Below are 21,505 nucleotides of genomic sequence, written 5' to 3'. Positions count from 1 at the left end.
TGCTCTCATCAGAGTTATTTATGGATTGCAAAGGACTTACTAAAGGACAGTTTCATCTGATGGTGTTCATCCACTGACTCAAATTTAAATGTAGTGACTTATATTCATATTAATCATAATTACTAATATGATCAACCAGACAAAGATTTCTGAAACTAGAAATGGGATTGCTCTGCAGATTCAGGCCTGGAACAGCAATATGGAGTGGTGTTTCAGATCCAAGGCTTTGAATGTGCCAGAATGGAAAATGCAACAAAGGCTTTGTATAATTCACATCAATTATAATCATCTTCACTTGAATTGAAAATTAAGCTCTTGGTCTCTTAAATAGAAGAAAAAAAAAAACATCACAGAGAGCAGAGGGGTCTAAGTGGCTCTTGGGAAAAAGGGATCCTAGGGCAAGGTGGGTTTGTGAACATCTGCCAGAAGTGTGTACAGGACATGATGAAGCTAGGTAAGGGCAGTCTGCTTTCCTGTGACTTGCCTAAACAGCCATTACATTAAAGGATTACTTTCAGAAATCCTACTTTCCCCAGATTTTTCCTACCTGACCTGCAGGACTTGGGAAGCATCCAATGACAACTTTCTGTTCTGCTTCAAACTCAGCGTGACCATGGACAAGCTCTTTAGGGCGATTGTCAGACCACTTGCTGTCAGTACAAACCTTTGGTTTTGAAACTGCTGTGGCATCTAGCTTTAAGAGTGTGCCACTCAGCAATTCAGAGCACTATTTATACATAACTGGAAGACCCAGCTTCCAGAGGCACCAGTGGACAAAGTATTTATGATAGTGAAGTAAACTTACATGAGCCAGTGTGAATGTTGCCCCTGTTCATTGTTTTGCTTTGGCCTCCCAGATGTAAAATAGGTGGTCAGTATTTTTCTACTTCACTGGGTTCCTGTAAAATTAAAGACTTTAAAAAATATGAATCACTGAGATACTTCAAGAAGGAAGGTTATATAAATGTAATCTAATTCTATAAGCTTCTTCAGATGAATTGCATTTTTATTACCGCAGCCTTCTGCTACATCCTTGTTGTTTATTCATGCTATTAGTGTTTGTAGAGACTAGTTGTTATTTCAGATGATGAATCCCAGTCTTATTTTCTTTGCTCAATGAACAATTTTTTTTGGGTCATGCAAACTGCTGGGTCACATTGATCTAATCCATAGTTGCCAACACTGAGTGCTTCTAAACACCAAGGCCAGTTTTCTGAAATGCAAAATTTCTCTACTGTAGCATCTCTCCTCTTGGCATTTCCCAGATCTACTGTGACTTACAGCTAACATCTAACTCAAAGTTGATCGTCACGCAGGAATTACAACAGACATTGTTTGGATGGAAGGAGGTGCTTGTTAGCTCGTGAAATAGGCAGAACAAACTGGCATTATCATCAAGACACTGTTTACAAACTATTCTTTGGCATCAGACTGTTCTTTAGTATTAACCAAATAGTTAACTATAATAACTAAATGTTAATTTATTCTTAACCAAAAGGAGCAGATTCTAAGCAGGTTCTTCTTGTTCTGCATGTTCAATGACGTTGTTCTGTTGTTTCTTTAGAAACCGCTGAGGGGCAGCAGGTTTTTTCACGTGGAAATGGGCTTTCATGTGTAAGGAAATCTGGAGCTGTGAGTATTATACTTTTGATTATTTTAATGAATTCCATGCATCAGATCACTGAAAGTTTTAACCAAAGTTTCACTGTGTGCTCCTGTAAATGAATGTGATTTTGCTTGTTTATGGAATCTTGATGTATTTTTTCTCCATGAGTAGAAAAAACCTGAAGAATGTCCTATGAGATGTGTCTGGAAAGCCCCATTTATGGCTGTAGTGTGCCTCTAAGATTGCATTAATGAGTAAGTCTGTCACATGCCCAACACACATTTAGGCACTACTTTTAGAAATGAGGCCAGGATATTAGGACAAAAGAATGAGAAGAGCATTGATTTATTAGTTAGATTTATTACGAGCTGACTAATGGAGTAGGCTGTGTTACTCAGAAATCTCTGTAACTAACCAGACACCCTACTAAAACAGATCCTGTTCTAGTCAGACTATTAGGCTGTGCCATGAACAGGAAAGACAGTAGTGAATGCAGTCCATTCTTACTCCTAGTACCTCTGCCATAGCTATCTACCTTATGTGACTGTCTGTTGGCTTTGATCCTCGCTACCCGGATGTGCTACAGGGGTTCGCACCAGCCCAGAGGTCTGGAGTGAAGCACTTTGGTCTGTCAGCATTGGATGCTCACCTGTGTGATCTGCCCAATTGTTAATAACCCAAGGGAATAGTGATTTAGATCCATGATTTTTTCTGCATATATTAGTGAGAACAGAATAGCTAATCACATTTGCAGAGGACTTCTTCATAGCTTATGCATGAAGGTTTGAACCAAGGGCCAAATCCTTTTACAGCCAAATGATTTTCTGCATGCTAGCAATTACTATTTGGACATACTCCTATGTCCTTTCTGTCCTCAGCTGAGGATGAATTCCTCAGCTTTTCAGTAATATGTCAGGGCATGCTAATCTAAGTATTCTGGTAAAAATTACAAGTAAAAATCAAAAGTCTGAGTTGCTACACTGTGACACCTTGGGCAGTTTGTAACAATTCTGTCAAGCATAAATGTAAAGCATGAAGAGATTCTTTGATCTAATTCTTTACTTTCGTACTCCTGTGCAACCGTTCTTCCATAGGCTAATGTGACGAAACTGATAAGCTATTTTAATTTTGTAGCCAAAGGTAACTGGAGTATGGGCTGTCCTGGCCATGCTCTCACACCTTTGCAATGTTTTATATTCCCACATGTGGGAAGAAGCTGATGGGTAAGAGTCAGGTGTATCATTATGACACACAAGGATTGCTTCATTCCTAGGCAAAACAGGTAAGCCTGTTTGTGCCCCTTTGTGCCGTGGTATCACTGTGAACTGAATGGAGCATGTACAGCTTCAAGTCTGAAAAAAAACCCAGCAAATTTTCTTTCAGGTCAATGGTGCAAATACTAATTATCTCTAAGAGTCCTGTCTGCCTAGCAGAACCAGCAGAACCAGTCACATTAAACATAGGTGTAGCACTATGAAAGTAGGGTGGAATAGCAATGATTTGTCTGAGAGAAGAATTCTCATATGCATAGAAGCATTAGGAAAGGCAGTAGAATGTTTAAAGAATTTAGCCTCAATTTGCTGTTCACTTACGGGGCAGTCTTGCCAACATACCAGAGAGAAACCTTTCAAGGTCTACCCTTGCAGAAAGCAGTGGCTATAGAGGATGTGGCTCTTCATGACTATCAGATCTAAATTCTGCCTGGTCACGTGGTGGATGCAGTGCTGTACATCATTTAGTATTGCACACAGTGCCTCTTTGCCTCTGTCCTGTCCCTGTTTCAACTTTTCTGTCTTTTGTGCCATTCTCTATACTTTAAAATGCTTATCTACATTGTATGCCATTTGATTTTTTTTAAGATGAGAGCGGACCTAGCTGTTTTCAAGGAAAAACTTTAGTCCAGTAAGTCCTTTTACTGAGGAAGTAAAATAAGACTAAAATGTTGCGCAATTGGAGACTTAATTAGCTTTTACAGTTCTTGTAAAGAAGACACTTCCTTGTTAAGTCGAAAATACAGGTGTAATTAAGCCTGTTCTGAAGTTAAATCGGAATTAACAGCTCTACTGATTTCTGTCCCTATATGCAGATCTGGGAAGCCATTCGAGGGCCCTCCTTCCCGAGTCCTGTTGCCGTGCACAGAGCCACTTGGAGGCAGTGTTCGCACAGGCTGCTTCAGGCCTGTGCTTGTGATGTGCGATTTCCTGAGATTCCGTCATAGAGAAAAAATCTGAGAAAAAATTATGTGCCGGGAAGCATGATTTTTTTAAAAAGCCTTTGCCTTCATAGGACACATCTGTGATTTTCCATGGATCTGTAATACTGTGATGCTCCTGTGAAGTGCTTTTTTGCAAAAACCTTTGTAGGAAGAGCCAGCGGGATCTTCCAGCATACCAGCTGACATAATTGAAAAGAGCATGCAAACTTTCCTGCACGGGGCAGAAAAACACTGCTGCTTGACCTTAAGAATGGTAGAGTCTTTTTACTCTTGGTTTTTTTTTTTTTTTCCTTGGGTGGAACTGACCTATTGTTTGTTTGTTTGATTGATTGATTGATTGACAGATTATAAATAAAAACGGATCATGGAACTTCTTTCCCGTGTTACAGATGCCACTGGATCTCTTTCTTCAATTGCATAGAAACAATAACATGCAAATGTTTGCAAATGACTGCTACAAAACACTCTTGAACCAGCCAGTGACAACTGGTAATGCTTGTAAATCTTAGTTTGATTGATGCATGTTTGCTGTTGCTTTGTTAGTTGTGAGGTAAGCCACACTTCTCCCTATTCCAAACATACATTTCTCAATCTGCTTTGAAATTCATACTCTCCACTCTGATTGCATCAAGTCCTATTACCCAAATTTGTTTTTCTTTTCAGGTATACAACTTTGCTAGACATAGAAGCTCTGAGGTGAAGCTGACCAAAATATATGGTCCATATATAAGTCCATCTTCAGATTCCTAGTGTTGGGATATAATTGATTGCTGTCTGTCCCAGAAGTTGTACATGAAGAAGTATACACCATTGACAAAATTTAGTATCATGATTTCATAAACTGTATGTCAAATACCATTTGTATCAATAAAGTGGAACATAAGAAAAAGGTAATGAAGAACTTTATAATAAAGCAAGCTGCTGAAATAATGTATTTCACCACAATATTCTGCCCATCCTGTTTCAATGGTGTCTATACTTAATTCACTGCAGGATTAAATTAGATTATGTTCAATATTTTATGAAGTCAATGGAGCAGATACATGAATCCACTTTTTTCGTTGTTTACATTTTAAAAATGTCACTGAACCTGCCACTGCATTTGTGAATACACATGAAAGATAAGGCAGAGCCACAAATTTGCTTTAGGAAGAAATTTGTGGTACCTGAAGATGTCAGATTTAGTAGGATTCTTAAAAACTTTCTTTTCAAAAGAACAGGGGGAAAAAAAGCTGTATTTTCTGCAAAAAACTGTGGGGTTTGTTACTTAATCCCAAATTTCCTTCTTTACAATACCCTCCTTGCATTTGGTTTACAGACAAATCGGACCAACACCTGACCATTACACAGCAGGTTTTTAGGCCTTTTTTTTGCATGAGGTTGGAAGCTTCAGAGCTGACTAAATATGTAGCCATCTCCTCATGTGTAGATAGCTAGTAGTTTCTGAAGTTTATAGTCTGTTCAGGTCCCTCTTGTCCTGGCATTCAGCGTCATGAGTAAGATTTATTCTTTAGATTATAGAAAAGGTAAAGACTTTGGATCATCACTTCTGGATCTGAACTTCCAAGGTCCAGGTCACTTCACTTCTGCCCACAGGTAAAAAAACATAAGAGATAGGAAACTCTGGATAAAAATCTGATGGATGTGATTTCTGGGTATATGATTAATCACAGACTCAGAAGAATGAATGAACAGGGTCTGTTCAACTGAGAGAAAAACAATGTATGTAAATCTTCAAATGTTTAACAGACTTTAGGAAGGGAAGAAATTATTCATGTCTCTAATGAGCTGTAAAGAAATAATTGAGAAAAATAACAAAACAACAACAACAGAAAGGAATAAATTCCATCAAGGAATATTCAAATTAGGAAAATTTGGTTAAGAGTGAAGTAACCAGACCTGGTCCTTGTGGATCCCTTCCAACCACAAATATTTTGTGTTTCTGTGATTGTAGACATTGAACTAACCTGGCATTGTCATGGAAGCTACATCATTAGATGTATTTCCAAACAAGGTTAAGCAAACACCCTCTCCTACAAATAAATGATCCTTAGGGTACTAAATACAGGAGCTAGCCTTCTAAAGCACCTTTCATTTCCTATCTAAGTTTTCAGACAGGCTTTCCAGGGAAACAAATTTCCTAGGACTGTGCTGTTGGCCTGTTATTTCCTTAACAAGTCATGTAATTAACCATTAGAAACCTAAGAAAGTCTAACAGTTTCCTTATGCCTAAGAGGTTACACTGAAAGAAATGGGAAAGAAAGCTTGGTAGCTTGGTTGGCTTTGCTGGTTGGTGTTTTTGGGGGTTTGGGGTTTTTTTGAGGCAGGGAGTGTTGGATTTTTTTGGAGGGGTTGGGTTTTTTTGATAGATTTGGGTTCTTTAGTGATCAATAAAGCACCCTGAACTTGTTGTCAGCCCACTGGCAATTCCTTTATAAGCCCAGCCTGTGATATGAATAAAACAGGGAATGTTTGTTTCACCCACCTTTGGCCAGCTCTCATTTTCCGTGTCTTCAAACGGCCTTTAAATATTTCTCATCATAGTGTGTTAAAATTAATCTTTTTCAAACTGGGTATCAAAAATTCAAAATAATATCTTCATAAATACCAGGTTCTTCAGTATTCTGTGCTGTGAAGTAATCCATTTCAATACAAATTTTTGCACATTATGACGGTTTCCAAAAAATCAGCCCAGCTACTTATATATTATATAGTTAGTGTATGATGGTCAAGCTGCATTCTATGCCACAAGAAGTCCCTAAACAGGTAATGATTGTTCAAAACACTTCTTTTCCAGTTGTAGCCTGTGTTTTAAGCCACCTAATCGTGTATGTTCTTAATGCTACATGCATTTTGGTGATCATCAAAGATCTGCTCTTCCTGTTTTACAGATTTTGCAATATTCCACTCTCTACAGAGGTAATGTTGAAAAGCATTTAGGAAGCAAAGGAGTTTATAAAGCACATAAAGCATACTTACATGGATGCTTTCCAAATAATCTGCATTTTAAAATATCTACTATCTTGATTTGTCTACTTTTGGCTTTCAGGCAAAATTTCTAGCTAGCAAGTATTTTAATATGGTATAAGCCTAGGGAAGGAAGGCTTATACCTGTCTGCCAATAACAGTCTGAAAAGGATACCTGAAGTTTCCCGTTGAAGTTTTGCATATTTGTTTCCTGAACTGCAGAATACCAACATGGATAGAAATGAGGAAATAGGCGTATACATAAAAAGTAGTCAAACTAAATCTTTCAACACTAACTGTGAGAATGAGATTTTCATAAAGGTAGTTTACTTAATGTAGGATGGGTGGAAATTCATTCTAGAGAGAAATCTAAGTTGTGTAGTATTTCACAAAAATAAATGATGGAAATGTGTCCTTTATAAGTTCCAATATAGTGTTTTCCTATGAAAACCCTTCTCAACAAATCAGTGTACAAATTCCATGGGTTTTCTTAACTTGAATGGATTGATCTATTTCCTAACAGAGTTTTTTATTTATTAAAGCTAAGATTGTAGAGTGAATCAATCAGCTTAAAAAAAAAAAAAAGGCATGTTGTACTACTCTTTTAAACAGGAGTTATATCTTAGAAACCTGTTTTTTTGCTATTTTAAGATAACCAAGTAATTAAAAAGAGATTTCCAGAAATCAGCTGCATCATTTGAAAATTGGCTTTTTACTGGGGTACAATAATTCTTTTTGAGGTCTTATGATTTAAGGTGTGAAGATAATACAATAATATTTCGTTATATTATTTTTAATTTATTTGACTTTTTTTTTTAATTGCAGAGTAATTTCTTAAGCCTTTCAGTCTCCAGAAGAGTAAATCTTCTGTACATGGTACCTTAAGACAAAAACTGAGTTACCTACCTGCCATTTTTCTTTTCTAAAAGTTCTCTGAACCTTTCCCCCCGCATATAAGACATTCCTGCAAGATCTCATTTTCCTTATGGTTTGATTGCAACTGCAAGATGTATTTTTCAGTTTACTTTTATTCTCTTGAAACCAAGAAAGTGACTACAAATAATTGGTGGCTTGTGTGTTCCTGCACTAGTTCTCAATAAATCTGGATGTCTGAGAAAGCTCCTGTAATACCAAACTGAAAACAGACTTGGAAGTTGAAGTCCATTGACACTGTATTTATAGATAGCTTTTTCTTTTTTCACAGGTGGGTTGAGCCAATTATGACTTTCCAAGTATTTCTGTTGTCTACCCAATTAATGGCACCTAGCTAACCAGAAGCTCAATTATTATGAGAATTCAAAATTACTTTTGACTGTGTATTGTTTAAACTATTTGTCTAGAGAAAGATTTTATTGTCAAAGTAAGACATATTTACTATGTAATCACATTCTTTCTGCATTTTGTCTCTTTCACTACATTTTAACTGATAAATCAACACAGTACTCATCTTCACAGATTTTCTGAAGCATGAGATGGTCAGTAGATAAATCATTGTAAGATTTACACAATTGCACAATTGATTAGAACTTCTTTTTCTGGAAAAGCTCCTTCAACTGTTGTTCAGTTGTTGCTTCTTTCTGTTGCATCAGCTCCTTGGCTCCTTTGGTCACTCCCCAGCCATCTGGCTTTGACATGGAAGGACAATATGGCCTGCCTGAAGCAGGCTTCAGATTCTCCCAGTATTCTTTTCTTGCCCTAAATAAAGAAATAAAAATTCAGGGTTTTTTTCCAGCACCTCAAAATATTGAAGGAAATGTGGCTTAAATAACAATTGCAAAGGGTCATCTAACTTGTAAAGATTGACATTATACATAGATACAGAAGTATGAATGAAAATATGCAATTAAATACTACATGCTTTAAAAGTATCTTTAAAAGTATCTTTCCACTTTTGAAAGGAATACTGTAAGCCAGCCACAAACTGGTTTACAATACTCTGTCAGTTTTTCCTTTTCATTTTCATGAATTACATTCACAGATCCTCTACTTCTCCTTCACCCTTTTCCCTGCTCCTAGGTCAGCTTTAATTCTTTGAAATTATTAAAAATAAACCACATCATTGTAAACATAGAATGTTTACAGTGATATTTAGATGCCCACATCAGCTAAGCGTGTGCTCTGTGGAGCATTGTAAGCCTTTGCAAAAGGTGTGCTGGTTTCCAGGTCAGATATACGTACCTTGCTCTGACCCAGGGTTTGGTATGCATGCTCAGGTTATCACCCCAGCTACCATGTTTCTCAGAAGCTTCCGGCAAAAATCCCCTTTCAGGAGCCAACTCCTCAGCTATCGCTCGAATATGATATGGCTCAAATCCACAGCAGCCTCCAATGTAACGAATTCCTAAGTCATAGGCCTTTCTTGCATATTTCTGAATGTCCCATCTGGTTACAATTCTTGGCTCCAGACCTGCAAAGACATTAGTATCTTAAGTTTCCACCACGGTCCATTCCATTTTTATCCATTTTTTAGTAAGAAATCATGTTGTTGAAACACTTGCACACTGTTTGCAAAAGTGGTTGTAGGTGTAGATGTACGTGTTTGAACTGACTGACCTAGGATTAGGGATTCAAACTTTCACAAGGCTAGCTTTCAGGTTCTGCAGTGCTGGTAAGCACTGTTGGCTTTGCAAAACAGCACCTAGTATCTTCTAAGGCTGACCACATGCTTTCCATTCTGCCAGAGTTCTTAGCTGAAGAATTGGAATACTTTCAATGTTATGGCTGTATTTCCTAATAAACAATAAATACCTGGGAAATCTGATTACCACACACTAATCTGTGATAGGAGAAGGTATCAGCCTACCTGCAGAGGAATAATCCTGCTCATTATTCGCCAGAAATGCTTATTACACTTTTTGTCTATGATCAGACACTGGCAGCCAGTTGTTTCAGCTGGGATCTTTAGCTATTTCTTAGTCCATCCCTTAGTCATAATTCCAGTCATGAGCAGCTTGCTGCCTCAAACCACCTCATTCCTTGTGGAAAGTTCTGTGTGTAGGTTAAGTTAGAATGCAATCTTTATTTTGAACTCTTCTCTCTGCTGCAGGTTGTGTTGAGCATTGTGATGGAGTAACAAGAGCTGAGAGAGTAGACTTGTGGAAGAAAAGGAATAGGAAGTGTAAACAGCAAAGAAAAGCACACCTCAAAGAGCTGGAGGCACAAGAGTGGCATAACTGGAAAGAAAAGAACAGGGACTGAAGAAGAAACTTTAAGAAATAAAAATACAGAAATAAAAGAATAAAAATCTTCCCACTTCTTAATGCACATGCACATCTGAAGGACATGAACCAGCATGATTATCAGGCAAGTGCAGCATCATGTCTGTACACTGAACACTGCTGGGCAAAGCAGCTGTGTTTGAGGTAGTAAGGCTCCAGCAACACGAAGATGAAGTAGGATTGAAGAATGTTACTATGTTCTGTCCCAAAAATGCCTAACATGCAAGAAGTTGATACAAAGCAGATATACTGTAAGTCCATTGTGTAGTTAAGAAACAGGATCAAAAATTAAAAAGCAGAAGGAAGACAATTAAATATTCTTAAACAGAAAATTATCGGTGTCAGAGGGAAAGACAGGACAAAGGAAAAGTAGGTGGACTAATATTGCATGGAAAACTTAGATTAAGCGTTTTAGAAAGCTGTTCAAATAAAAACAAGCTTTTGTACAGTGCTGCAGATATGACAGAAAGCACCAGAAGCACAAATTCATTATTTCCTTTCTTCCATATATCATTAAAAAGCTAATGCAAAATTTATGCAAATTATCAACAGTAAGAATGCATCATTGTGCACTCAACTTAGACCTGTACAAGCAACTCTGTTCAGGGGAACAGTATAAATTGTTTCCCTGTCTTCTCCATCTCCCTGTCACAATCATGTGACCTGATGAATGAATTCATCCGATGGCAGATGAAGTGGCTAAGCCCCTGTCCATCATATCTGAAAACTTGTGAAAGTCCAGTGAAGTTCCCAGTGACTGGAGAAGGGAAAGCATAACCCATACTCTAAAAAAGGCAAAAAAGGAAAAGCCAGAGAAATACAGACCAGTCAGTCTTAAAATGCCCAGAAAAACCATGGATCAAATCCCCTGGAAACTGTGCTAAGGCACACAGAAAATAAGGATGTGATTGGTAGCAGCCAACATGGCGTTACTGAGGGCAAATCCTGCCTAAAAATTTGGCGGCCTCCTATGAGGGGATTACAGCATTGGTGGAGAAGGGAAGATCAACTGCTGTTACTACCTTCCTGGACTTCTGCAAAGCATTTGATACTGTCCCACACAACATCCTTGTCTCTGAAGTGGAGAGACACCTTCCCAAAACCAACTAACATTTTATTTTCCATGTCTGTCAGTGCAACTTGGCTTTTTTTCTTGGCTTTATTCAGAATGAAATATCTCTAAGTTAACAGTTTTTGATGAGAAGAATTGTAACCTGCTCCTAGATTTGCCCCCTCGATATATCTGCTTTTGAGATAGTTAAGTATGCTCTCACTGACCAGGACATTTCTTTCTAAAATATTGTCCTTATTTAACTGGTGACATTTCAGAGAAATTGCAATAACACAGAAGAGAACACATAGAAAAATAAATACTTCTGCCATCTAGATGCTGGAGTTTGTCAATACAACACACCTAACACTTTCCCAAAAACTTAGATCTTGTTGCCCTACACAGAGTTTATGTACTCTTCAGATACCTAAATATCTCTTTTGTTATTGCCTTCATGAAAATGGAGTAATTTGGTCAGTTTAACAATGATTTACCAAATAGATTATCTGCTGTCAAGCAATCGATTGGTGCTTCTGGGTTTTGAAAACACTCACAGAGCCAGACTTCACCAATTAATTATTCATGGCCATTCTGAATACTGAGATGTCATACAGATTGCTTATAGCACACAAGCCAAGAACCATAACAAACTAAAGAGTGAATCCTTCCATTCACTTGATTGCCTACTGCATCTGTTTGATTTCTTTTTTTTCTGCTTGCAATCAGAGGAGCTATATGAAGGAATGAATAGGATAAATGAGTTCCTAACATTTTTAAACATCAGATATTTCCAGGACTCAGACGTCTTATTACCATTTAATGAATGCCTCAGGCTTATTCTTTATTCTCTTTCCTTCATTTATGTAAAGAGAGGAATCTAAAGGAAAACAACAAGCTTCCTGAAAATCACATATACTTCACAATTTTTTTGCTGCAAATTCAAATTGTGAATGTTTTAATACCATTTATTCTGATCTTGAAAAGAAGGGTGTATGATATCTGAAAATGAAAGAATTTTCTAATCAGCCTTAAAATGTTTAAGCTGATTTTGCCCTTATGTTAAAGGGATCCTTTACCTCTCACGTGAAAATAAGCACTAAATAGAGAAGCCTTATATACATATTAAATGGCTGAATCTTTCAGTTTTTGTAGTTTCCCCTGAGCATACATGTGATAGACTTCTTCTCCAAACTGCTAATTTGTTAGCAATGTTAAAGTCCCCTTTCTGCTTTCTCTCTAATCTCATGTACATTAGACAGCCACACTTACAATACTGAACTACTATGAGTGCAGTAATAATGTTCCTATATCCATTGTACTGCATTGTACATTAAATCCTTACATGGGTAAGCATAGGCCTTGTGGGATAGATGTCACAACCCAGAATAATGGTGGTTTTTCAGTACTTTTGCTGCTGTTCTTTGGGCTGTTTACAGCTGTCCTGAACAAGGTTCTATAGCATGAGAAAGAACATTTTAAAAATAAATTTAGGTTGTGGAATTTTAAGTCTTTTCATCATAATTACACATTGAGTCACATGCTCTGATACTACCGAAGTATTCTCACTATGTGGATGATCTTTACTCCAATATTATATTTTAACCTGTCTGGAAAATGCCAGACAGGATAACTAGGACTCATCATACTGAATAAAAGGACACCTTGCAGTTCCAGCTGTACTATAATCTGGGGGGAAAAAAAAGCCAGGAACAATCAAGAAAACAAAACCAACCAACCACCACCAACAAAAAAGATACTCTTGTCTTACCAAAGGGAAATTCCGGAAGATCAATAAAGCCCTGCTTTCCACAATCAGGTGTATGGAAAGCAAGTGGCTGGGACATCAGGTGGGCTTTCAGTTTAGCAGCCTGCAAGCCCTCTTTCATCAGCCTCACAGTTTCAAGAGAAGTTTCTGGATCAAAATGGCAGTTGACTCCAACTATAGAAGCACCTAGGAGGAGGAAAGTAACTTCAAGTCACAGCTCCCCAGGAAGTGGGAGATGAAAGTACTTAGCAACAGCACTCTAGAAGCAGTGCTGTCCATCTTTACATCAGTGTTATGAAAACAAGGCAGCTGTGCTAGAGCCAGGCACACACAACCTCCTGAGGTTGATCATTCCATTTACATCTCAGCTGCACCCTTCTTTACCTTCCTAATGATGAATCACATCTTCTACCCTCTTACAGATGTTTTTTCTTACCAGTGTTTAATCAGTGAAGTCTGATTATGTATAGTCACACACGCAAATAAGTAGCAGGTTCTTAACACAAGTTCTACCTTTGGATTTCAACTGTAACTCAAAAAGGAAAAGAGAAGTTCGGAATAGATACGTAAACCCGTGTACCTTCACTCATCATGCCCTTGATTAATTTCTTCTGCCCTTCCCCTTGTCCTGTAGAAAATAGCCTTTTTTAGGCAAAATTATTAATTTTTTCACCCTCTTAATTCTCTCATCCTGAGCTTGAACTGTGTGCAAAAACACTTCAGAAAAACATAAGCAGAGAATCAAAGGTGGCTTTGTGCTTGTGATTCTAGAATTTGGGGACAGGTCTGTAATGAAATTTGAGTAGGTTTAGGATTTTGCTGTATTCAGTATCAGTTGTGTCTGGCTATTGCTCCCACCCATTGCATACTGGTTATCAAGGATCTCATAGCTATATTTCCACATAATTTTTACTAGTAAAGTACATATAAAAACTTTTCTACAGAGTTAAAACTCATCAGATATGACTGGGAAGCTACCTCCTTGAGATATACATCTATTTATTTCAATGATTAAGGACTTTACTTTGTTCCATACTTTTAAAGGACACATTAAAGCAGATTCTTACCAGCCTTTACCAGCTGGACAGCACATTGTCCAGGGGACACTCCATGCATGTCTCCTTCTGGACCAATGCACATCGTAGCTGCAACTGGCTTTCCAGATTCTTTTAGAACTTCAACTGCCCAGACAGCCTCTTCAACATGTTCAAAATACTGAAAGAAATTAAAACTAGGCTATTTTGTTTCTCAGCAACGAAATATAAAAATATAAATCCAGACCCCAAATCCACCATCAATACAATAATTTTATTCTTTTCTGAATACTAACATATTCTTTTCTTTATACTAACATAATTCAATTGAATTTACTGGCCACACAATTTAAAAAGGATTTCTAAAAGTGAATAAAAATAAATTAAAAATAATGATACTTTTGTTTCAGAATAAGAATGCCCATACCGGAGGTTAATCAAGGATTAACTGAAGAACTATTGTCAACTAGAGAAGTCATCTTAGGTTGCTTTCCACATATGGGAAGAAATAGGGATTAGTCAAGATCCCATTTACATTTCTTCTTTGTATCAGCACAGAATTTTACTTGACTGAGGTAGAAATTGAAGTTTCAAAGTCCTATTCTAGAGTACCTGTAGATGTTGGTGTACATCTAGAAAAATATCTGATACCACTGGGATACAAGCACAGCAGAAAATTTTAAAGGAGGTAGCAACATGTAGTTATAGACCCTAAAGAAACATCTTCAAAGTTAACAGTGTGCCAGTTGAAGGCATGTGCTTATTTTTACAAATTTACCTCTGCAATTAGAAAGTCCACGTTCTTCTTCATAAAGACATCCAGTTGCTGTCGAAAGGCTGCTTTAACCTCTGTTTTATCCTTGCAGCTTAAGTAAGATGGTGTTTGACTGACTCCTCCAGCCACTAAAGCATCACCTTCATTAGCCACTTCTCTTGCAATGTCACAAGCAGCTTCATTAACTTTTTGGCACTGTGTGAATATAGATTCTGTTAGTTTTATCTTACAGAGGTATGCATGTAATTTCAGAGCACTATAAGGACAAAAATAGTCAAAAGTCAGAATGGTTTTTGTATTTTTTTACAATTTAAATTAAATTTAATTAAAATTAAATGGATTTTAAAGTAATATTGATTAGGAAGATATGTTTCTTTCAAACAGTAAAAAACAGGAAGGAAACTAATTTCTTGCCTCCTCTAAGTTATCATATTATCAAATACTACAAAATATATTACCTGTAATATATACACAATAGCCTATAAAAAGCAAGTATTTGGTGTGAAGTGGAATTTCCTTTGCCTCTTAGAAAATGAGTTATTTACACCTAAGCATATACTTTCATTCTGAAAATTGTGGATGGAAAACAAAATATATGGGAATTACAATATTTTTTTAAAATGTATTTTAGTGTACTGATAAAGACCAGAAAAACCACTCAATGCCAAGCCATCTAGTCTCAAAGGAACTATATAAAAATGTTTGGCCAGGAATTCCACTGGACCTTAGGCCTACATCTAGTAAACACGCCCAGCATCCGAAAATTCCTTTGTGTAGGGGGTAACAAAACACCAACATTGTACTTCTGTTGATGTAACAGATTACCTTCACATGAGGGAAGGGGAATATTGACTACAGTGTGTAGCTCCAATTCTTTTAGTTGCTACTCAATGAATATATGGCTCTAAGAAACATTTTGTTCTCATTAGCCACTCATCATTCTCTAGGATTCTTCACCATTTTTGCAGCTGAGTCATATCTCTGGAAGTTAAAGCACTTCTGTTTTTTCACTACTTGCTCTCTGTGCATGTAGTACTCCCTATAATCTTTGTATCAAAACTCCGGTAAACCCATCTCCTCAGATAAAAATATAGAAAAAATACTATGTGGTCATTCTCTTTCCTCTCTTCATCCTTGCCCCATTTTGTCTTTGATTTTTGTTTTGGTTTGGGTTTTTTTGTCACATCACCTTGCCTTTCTTGCTATTCCAAACTCTGTAATTGCATCGTCTCATTCTCTGGTCCTCAAAATAGCCAAAACTCTTATGACAAACTCGATAATGTTTCTGCCAAACCTTTTGAAATTAATCAACTTATTTTGTATATCCATCAAAACTGTTTTACTCACACTTATTTTCTCAGCTACATAATTTCCCCTGTTCTCCAGTTTGTCCTCACTGGCATAAAAGGTGAAGGTCTGCAGAACATTGGCTCCAGCTCTGAGGAATTCCCGGTGAAGCTGACGAACTGCAAATTAAGATACAAAGTTATTACTGTGTTATCCTAAAATCCAATGTTTATTGATGAAATGTTACTGTAAAATAAGTGGCAATGTGTTTACTAGAAAACCCATTATGAGAAATTAGAAGCAGCACCCCAGTCTGCATAGAATTTCTTTCTTCTCACTCTCAAAACATTAGGTAGAAATTTTTCTCCTTAGTTCTTCTCTGCTAAGAATGACTGAAGATTTCCATTTAGTTTATCTACAGATTAACTTTTGCCTGCCACCTTGCCTATCCTCTATTTTCTGCAGTCCTTCAGATCTCCCTGATATAGACCTTTATAGAGATTTTATAGTGATTTAGGAAGGGATAGCAAACATCTAACAAAAGAACATGAAAGCATAGCAAGGAACACCAGACAAAAGGTTTTTCAAATGAAAAAGCTGCCTTTTCTTAGCTTCTATACTATGAAGAAGAAAACAAGACAGTATCATGGCAATAAATTTAGGGACAAGATGATACTTATATGGAAGAATACAGTGTTTCATTGCCTCCTCTATTTTGCATTTTTGAGTTTTCTCCCCTGACAAAACTTTAAAAGAGCATAGTCAGCCAAAACCAAAGCTCTATTTTGCTAAATACACCGTTAATTAGAAGATTTGTTGCTCCCGAAAAGTGACTCACATCAGACAGTTAATTCTTTCTGTATGTCTGCACATGATGATTTTACTTCATAGACAACACTCTTTTTAAAGGAAAGGCTACCATTACTTTTAAAAGACAAATTTCTTACATTAGGGCTTTGGGAAAGGGCTCTGTAATGGTAGTTGTGCCTTTCTGGCTGTAAGCAGTGCACTGCAATCACCACAGCAGGAACAGAATAGGAACTGTCAATTGATTTTATTATATACCCACAGAATAATAATTACAATAATTTCTGGAATGCTACTGGTCATGTAAAACAGAGTGAAATGCTCAGCAGCTTATAGCAAATACAGGAATAATTTATTCCCTAGGTACTGTACACAAGACACTTATTACCTAAACACACAATAACACAGCACTTTCTGTGGCAGAAGTTTATAAAAGTTTTCCTGAAATCCTAGTTTATCAAAACTCATTTGTCCACAGACACACTTTGTGTCACTAAGAAAATGTGCAAGTTTGTCATGACAATAAAAGTACTCCCTTATGCTGCAACACAGCTTTCTACACCAAAGAAGCTCAAGTAGCATTTTGTGTTGCTAGAATCAACCTGCATACGTGCAAGATGTCTGCTTTCAGTGAAGGATCAATGTAGTGTCTCTTGCTTTTCTCTACTGGTACAGTATTTAATTTCTACTTGCAGTTGTGGGTAACTGCACAATGCTTCTCTCCTTACTACACAGGTGATTTAACACAGTGCTTCTTTGCCCAGCAGGCACAAAAATCTTTCCAGGAACATAGATTATAGTAGAGCTATGGCTCAAAAAGACCATGGAATCTGCCTGAACTCCTGGGATCAAATTTCATTTTCACAAAAATTTGTAGTGCAGGGAGTATTCTTTTACCTACATCATAGCAACAGGCTACTGATCCCAAATAAAAGGGCTGTCTCTGTATGTTTCTAATGTTCTGCAATTTTTATCCTCCTGAATGAGGAAGCATTAATGAAAACTGGTCAGGAAATAAGAAAAGGAAAATAAGATCTACAAATATTTTCACAAATGCTCTATGACATTTGGATAGTAGACCATTCCTAGAAAAATGCCTGGGATTTGTGTGAACAGGGATGGTGATATAAGTAGGAAAATGAAATACAATCTAACACGTATGATTAAGGAACTTCACACCCCAAAATACCAAGTATTTGAATAGGAGACATGGGTTAGCCTTTGAGGGAAACAGTAGTGTTGTATCAGCCTGAATCTCATTCAACCTCAGGCAAATAGGTTTTACCAGTAGAATACATTGTTGCTTTTATCAAACTCACAGCACTATGCACTATCAAAACCCCAAACCACTCTGTAATTTACTTGTGTGACTTCCAGCATGTTAATGAAACTGTGTTTTCCTTCAGCATTTGAGAAGTGGGGATAATACTCACATATGAGGCTAAAACATTATTAATAATTTGATGCATTTTAGGAGACAGGTGTATAACACCAATTTTTCAATTAAATCCATCATGAGTTGGACATTTCATAAAAGACACAGACATAAGCTGTGAGGAGATAGGGGCAATAAGCACCCATACATATGGCTTACTACAGAGCAATACAGAGCAATACCTGATCTGTCTCAGAAAGAAAATTTAGATCTCCTAATTTCTAAAATTATCAGCCTGGCAAATCTTCTCTTTGGTAATACAGTTAATGGCCTCAAACTCTTTTTTTTTTTCTTTTAGTACTTGCTGCCTTCTCAGAACTTCCTTCCTTTTCCTCTCCTTATAAAGACAAGAAGCTGTGGTAGTTGTATGGTTTTTATACCCGCTGCCTCAGCCAGTTGCTCCTTGTGTTCTTTTACATCTGCTTTCAAAGTAACATGACCCTTGAGCAAGCAGGAGCAAAAAGCAGTAATGGAGGGAAAACAGCCCCACTGCACAAAAAGAAATGAACGCATTTACCCTGAAGGGTGTATTTATAAATAGCCTACAAGAGACGTGCAGAATGTCAAGGGCTTTTGAGGTGAAAAAAATAACAAGCAAAGGGGAAATAAAGAGCATGGGACAAGTGCTATGAGTTGTAAGATGGAACATGCAGGGGCAGACAAAGGTAGACATGGAAAGAAAAAGAGAGATGATGGAATGTCTCTTTGGGAGATGAGTCAACAAATTAGGTCATCAAACCTTAAACCTTTGCTGGAGCTCTGCATTATCTAAAGCTGCCTATAACCCTACATTAGGGATGCTAAGTGACACAAAAGTGACATTTGAAGGCTAAGAAGGATTAGGCTGAAGAAATAGGTAAAGTATACAAAATGAGGTAACAGAGAGAACTAAGATAGCTCTCCTTTCCCTCCTCTTCCTTCTTCTCCTGTATAGAAGAAAAAGACTAATTTGGAATGGCAAACACTTAGAACAAAGAAATTTTTTCCCCCAGGATATTCTGAATTGGCTTGTGGGATTAACTGCACATCATATTACTAGGGCAAATGCTTTCTTGTAATGAAGCATACATAAATGGATAATACCATCTGCTTCTGCACTATTTATGCTAAACACTATAATCTACACTGGAAGGCATAGAATGGTTGGTCATTTTTTCTCTGTCCACTTTAAGAGAGTTACTCCGTTAAATGTTTGCTGCAATTTTCAGATTCCTATCAGGTTTATAATTCCCCATTTTACAGTGGAGCCAGAAACATTTAATACTCCCATTATGATGTTTATTAAAACCTGCCATTTCTCTGAAAGAATTAATAAAAAAACTAATTTTGTTTATAAAGATAAATTAATTACTAGAACAAAACAGATACTTAACTGCAGAATTCTTTTTCATGAGATATTTTAAATGACAAGCTTTAAATGATCAGCTCAAGGACAGACTGAACAAATCCGTAACAGAGAAACCACTGAATGTTATTAAACACAAATATAACCACAACTGCATCAAAAAGTCCCTGGGATGCAAGTTATTGAAAACTGAGAGAGCATTCTGAAGAGGTATCACTAGATGTTTGCACTATTCATATTCTTACCCAGCCAACTTCTTTTGGCCAGTGTTAGTGCAAGTCCAAGGGGTAAGATGAGCAGGTTTTAGGCTGTTCTTAATATAATGCTACAGTGTCAAGAGACATTTGTATTTAAAAACCTACTGCAAGTTCCTATATATTTATTATTTAGCCAACCATGTTTACATTCACTACAGGAGTATCATTTCCCAGTAGAACTGACCTGCTTCTGGGTGTTCTACAGTTGCTTCAGGAGTCCAAGGCCCAGCTTTTACATATCCCCTCTTTTCAAGAGCAAAGACAAATCCTCCATCTCCAATCACAATTTCTCCAGCATCCAAGCGTTCTAGAATACCCTGGAGAAAGCAGGAGGGTAGGTTAATGATTACAGTTCTTCAGTTTGGTGGCCTTCCTTTGTCTTTGTTGCCACTTTCTGTATTTGCAAGGCAGACATAAATATCTGTGAGCTAGCAGAAATACTTTTGCCACAGTAATAAAAAGTAATAAACTTCCTTCTTGAAATTCTAATTAAAGAATGGTAGGTGTGCTCTTTTGCAGCATAAGGTTTTAATATGTACATATATATTATGTGTAAGACTTCTCATTAGTCAATTATGTTGTATTCCAGAGATATTGTTCCCAGAACTTTAAGTCAATGGTCCAGTTCCATTCCTATAAAAATAAAATGCCATCTTAAATTCTCCTGTAAAATCCATGGGAAACTTCTTAAAATGAAACACTAGTACCACTGATCTGTTTAGTAGCTCATCTACACTTTAGCTTCCAATGCCACCTTGACAGAACCTTACCAGAGCACAAGCAGCTTGTGACACCAGATGGCACAACAGGCATCACAGAAAACTAAGCATGCAACAGTTTCCTACTAAACAAAAGGCATCTCAGAAAGCTGACTTGAATTTTCTGACAGTCTTTTCACAGGCCTGGGTTTGCTTACCCAGATTTACAAAAGAAAGAAAATCTTGTTCGTTCTGTACAGCCCTGAAGTGTTTTAGAGTGCCAAGTTAGAAACCTTACAGCACCCTGTGATTAACTGTGCTTCTGCCTTGAACTCCGCATTAATGCAAGGAAAGTGTGGGTACGGGATAAGAATTAATCAAAGGTAAGACTGAACTTTCCATCCATAGTTTTCTTGATGGCATTGGCATTTCAATAGAAGAAATTTGAGGGAGTAGGAAAAAGAAAAGCCTTATGGACATAGAGTTGAGGGTGATTTTCATGCTGAGTGGAAGGTTTTTTTAACAATTACCCTTCAAACTTTACTAATTATCTTTCTTGATAATTTCCTATTCATTAATACAATTATCTCATGCCATATATCCAGCAAAGACAAAAGCTTATGACATCTGAGCACCATCCATTAGGCAGAACGAGAGTATGCCTTTCCAACAGTAAGGAGCACTGTGCCAGCTGTGCCAGTTTCAGTACCAAGCACAGCAGTGTGAGGCTCCTTGGAGGCTGCAAAGCCTGGCTGAGAGCATCACCTACTTTGGCTGAGGCAGTGACATTGCAGCAAAATGGCAGGACTTGTCTGTACCATGCTGCTGGGCAGAGCTTTGCCAAGTGTTGGCCTGCAAATCTCTGTATCAGATTCCTTTGCACACTATGGACTTGCCAAAATATTGACCCAATTAACTTTAACAAAGTGTGTGAGTTTTTATCTTTGTTTCCACAGAATCAGAGAGAAACAATTTTAGTGTAAATGTCAGGAGATTTTGTAAAGACTGTGCTTGCAATAAATGAACTTTCATTTGTAACAGAATG

The 21,505-nt window shown here is 37.2% G+C and overlaps 1 protein-coding gene and 1 long non-coding RNA gene across 3 annotated transcripts; one reads left to right on the top strand and one right to left on the bottom strand.

The window, feature by feature from the left end:
* The first annotated feature begins 1,331 nt into the window (after positions 1-1,331).
* LOC108449014 lies at positions 1,332-4,859 on the top strand. 2 transcript variants are annotated; one of them, XR_001865111.1, is made up of 3 exons: positions 1,332-1,632; positions 3,693-4,074; positions 4,211-4,859. It is a non-coding gene; the product is annotated as an uncharacterized LOC108449014 (long non-coding RNA). The 2 variants fall into 2 exon arrangements; XR_001865110.1 differs by having other exon boundaries at positions 3,693-4,859.
* A 2,622-nt stretch (positions 4,860-7,481) lies between these two features.
* Positions 7,482-21,249, bottom strand: LOC103622046 (betaine--homocysteine S-methyltransferase 1). Its single transcript, XM_008640939.2, has 8 exons — positions 21,230-21,249; positions 19,947-20,116; positions 15,979-16,097; positions 14,635-14,826; positions 13,890-14,037; positions 12,826-13,008; positions 8,967-9,195; positions 7,482-8,483 (listed from the first exon to the last, which is right to left on the bottom strand). Exons 1-8 carry the CDS (start codon positions 21,247-21,249, stop codon positions 8,309-8,311), a joined length of 1,236 nt encoding a protein of 411 aa, XP_008639161.1. The 3' UTR covers positions 7,482-8,308.
* Positions 21,250-21,505: the final 256 nt, after the last annotated feature.

This window comes from Corvus brachyrhynchos, unplaced genomic scaffold (assembly GCF_000691975.1).
Source record: "Corvus brachyrhynchos isolate BGI_N302 unplaced genomic scaffold, ASM69197v1 scaffold8, whole genome shotgun sequence".
In the NCBI taxonomy this organism is placed as follows: Eukaryota; Metazoa; Chordata; class Aves; order Passeriformes; family Corvidae; genus Corvus; species Corvus brachyrhynchos.
Note: the sequence above shows the minus strand (reverse complement) of the source record. Positions and strands in the feature narration are given on the sequence as shown.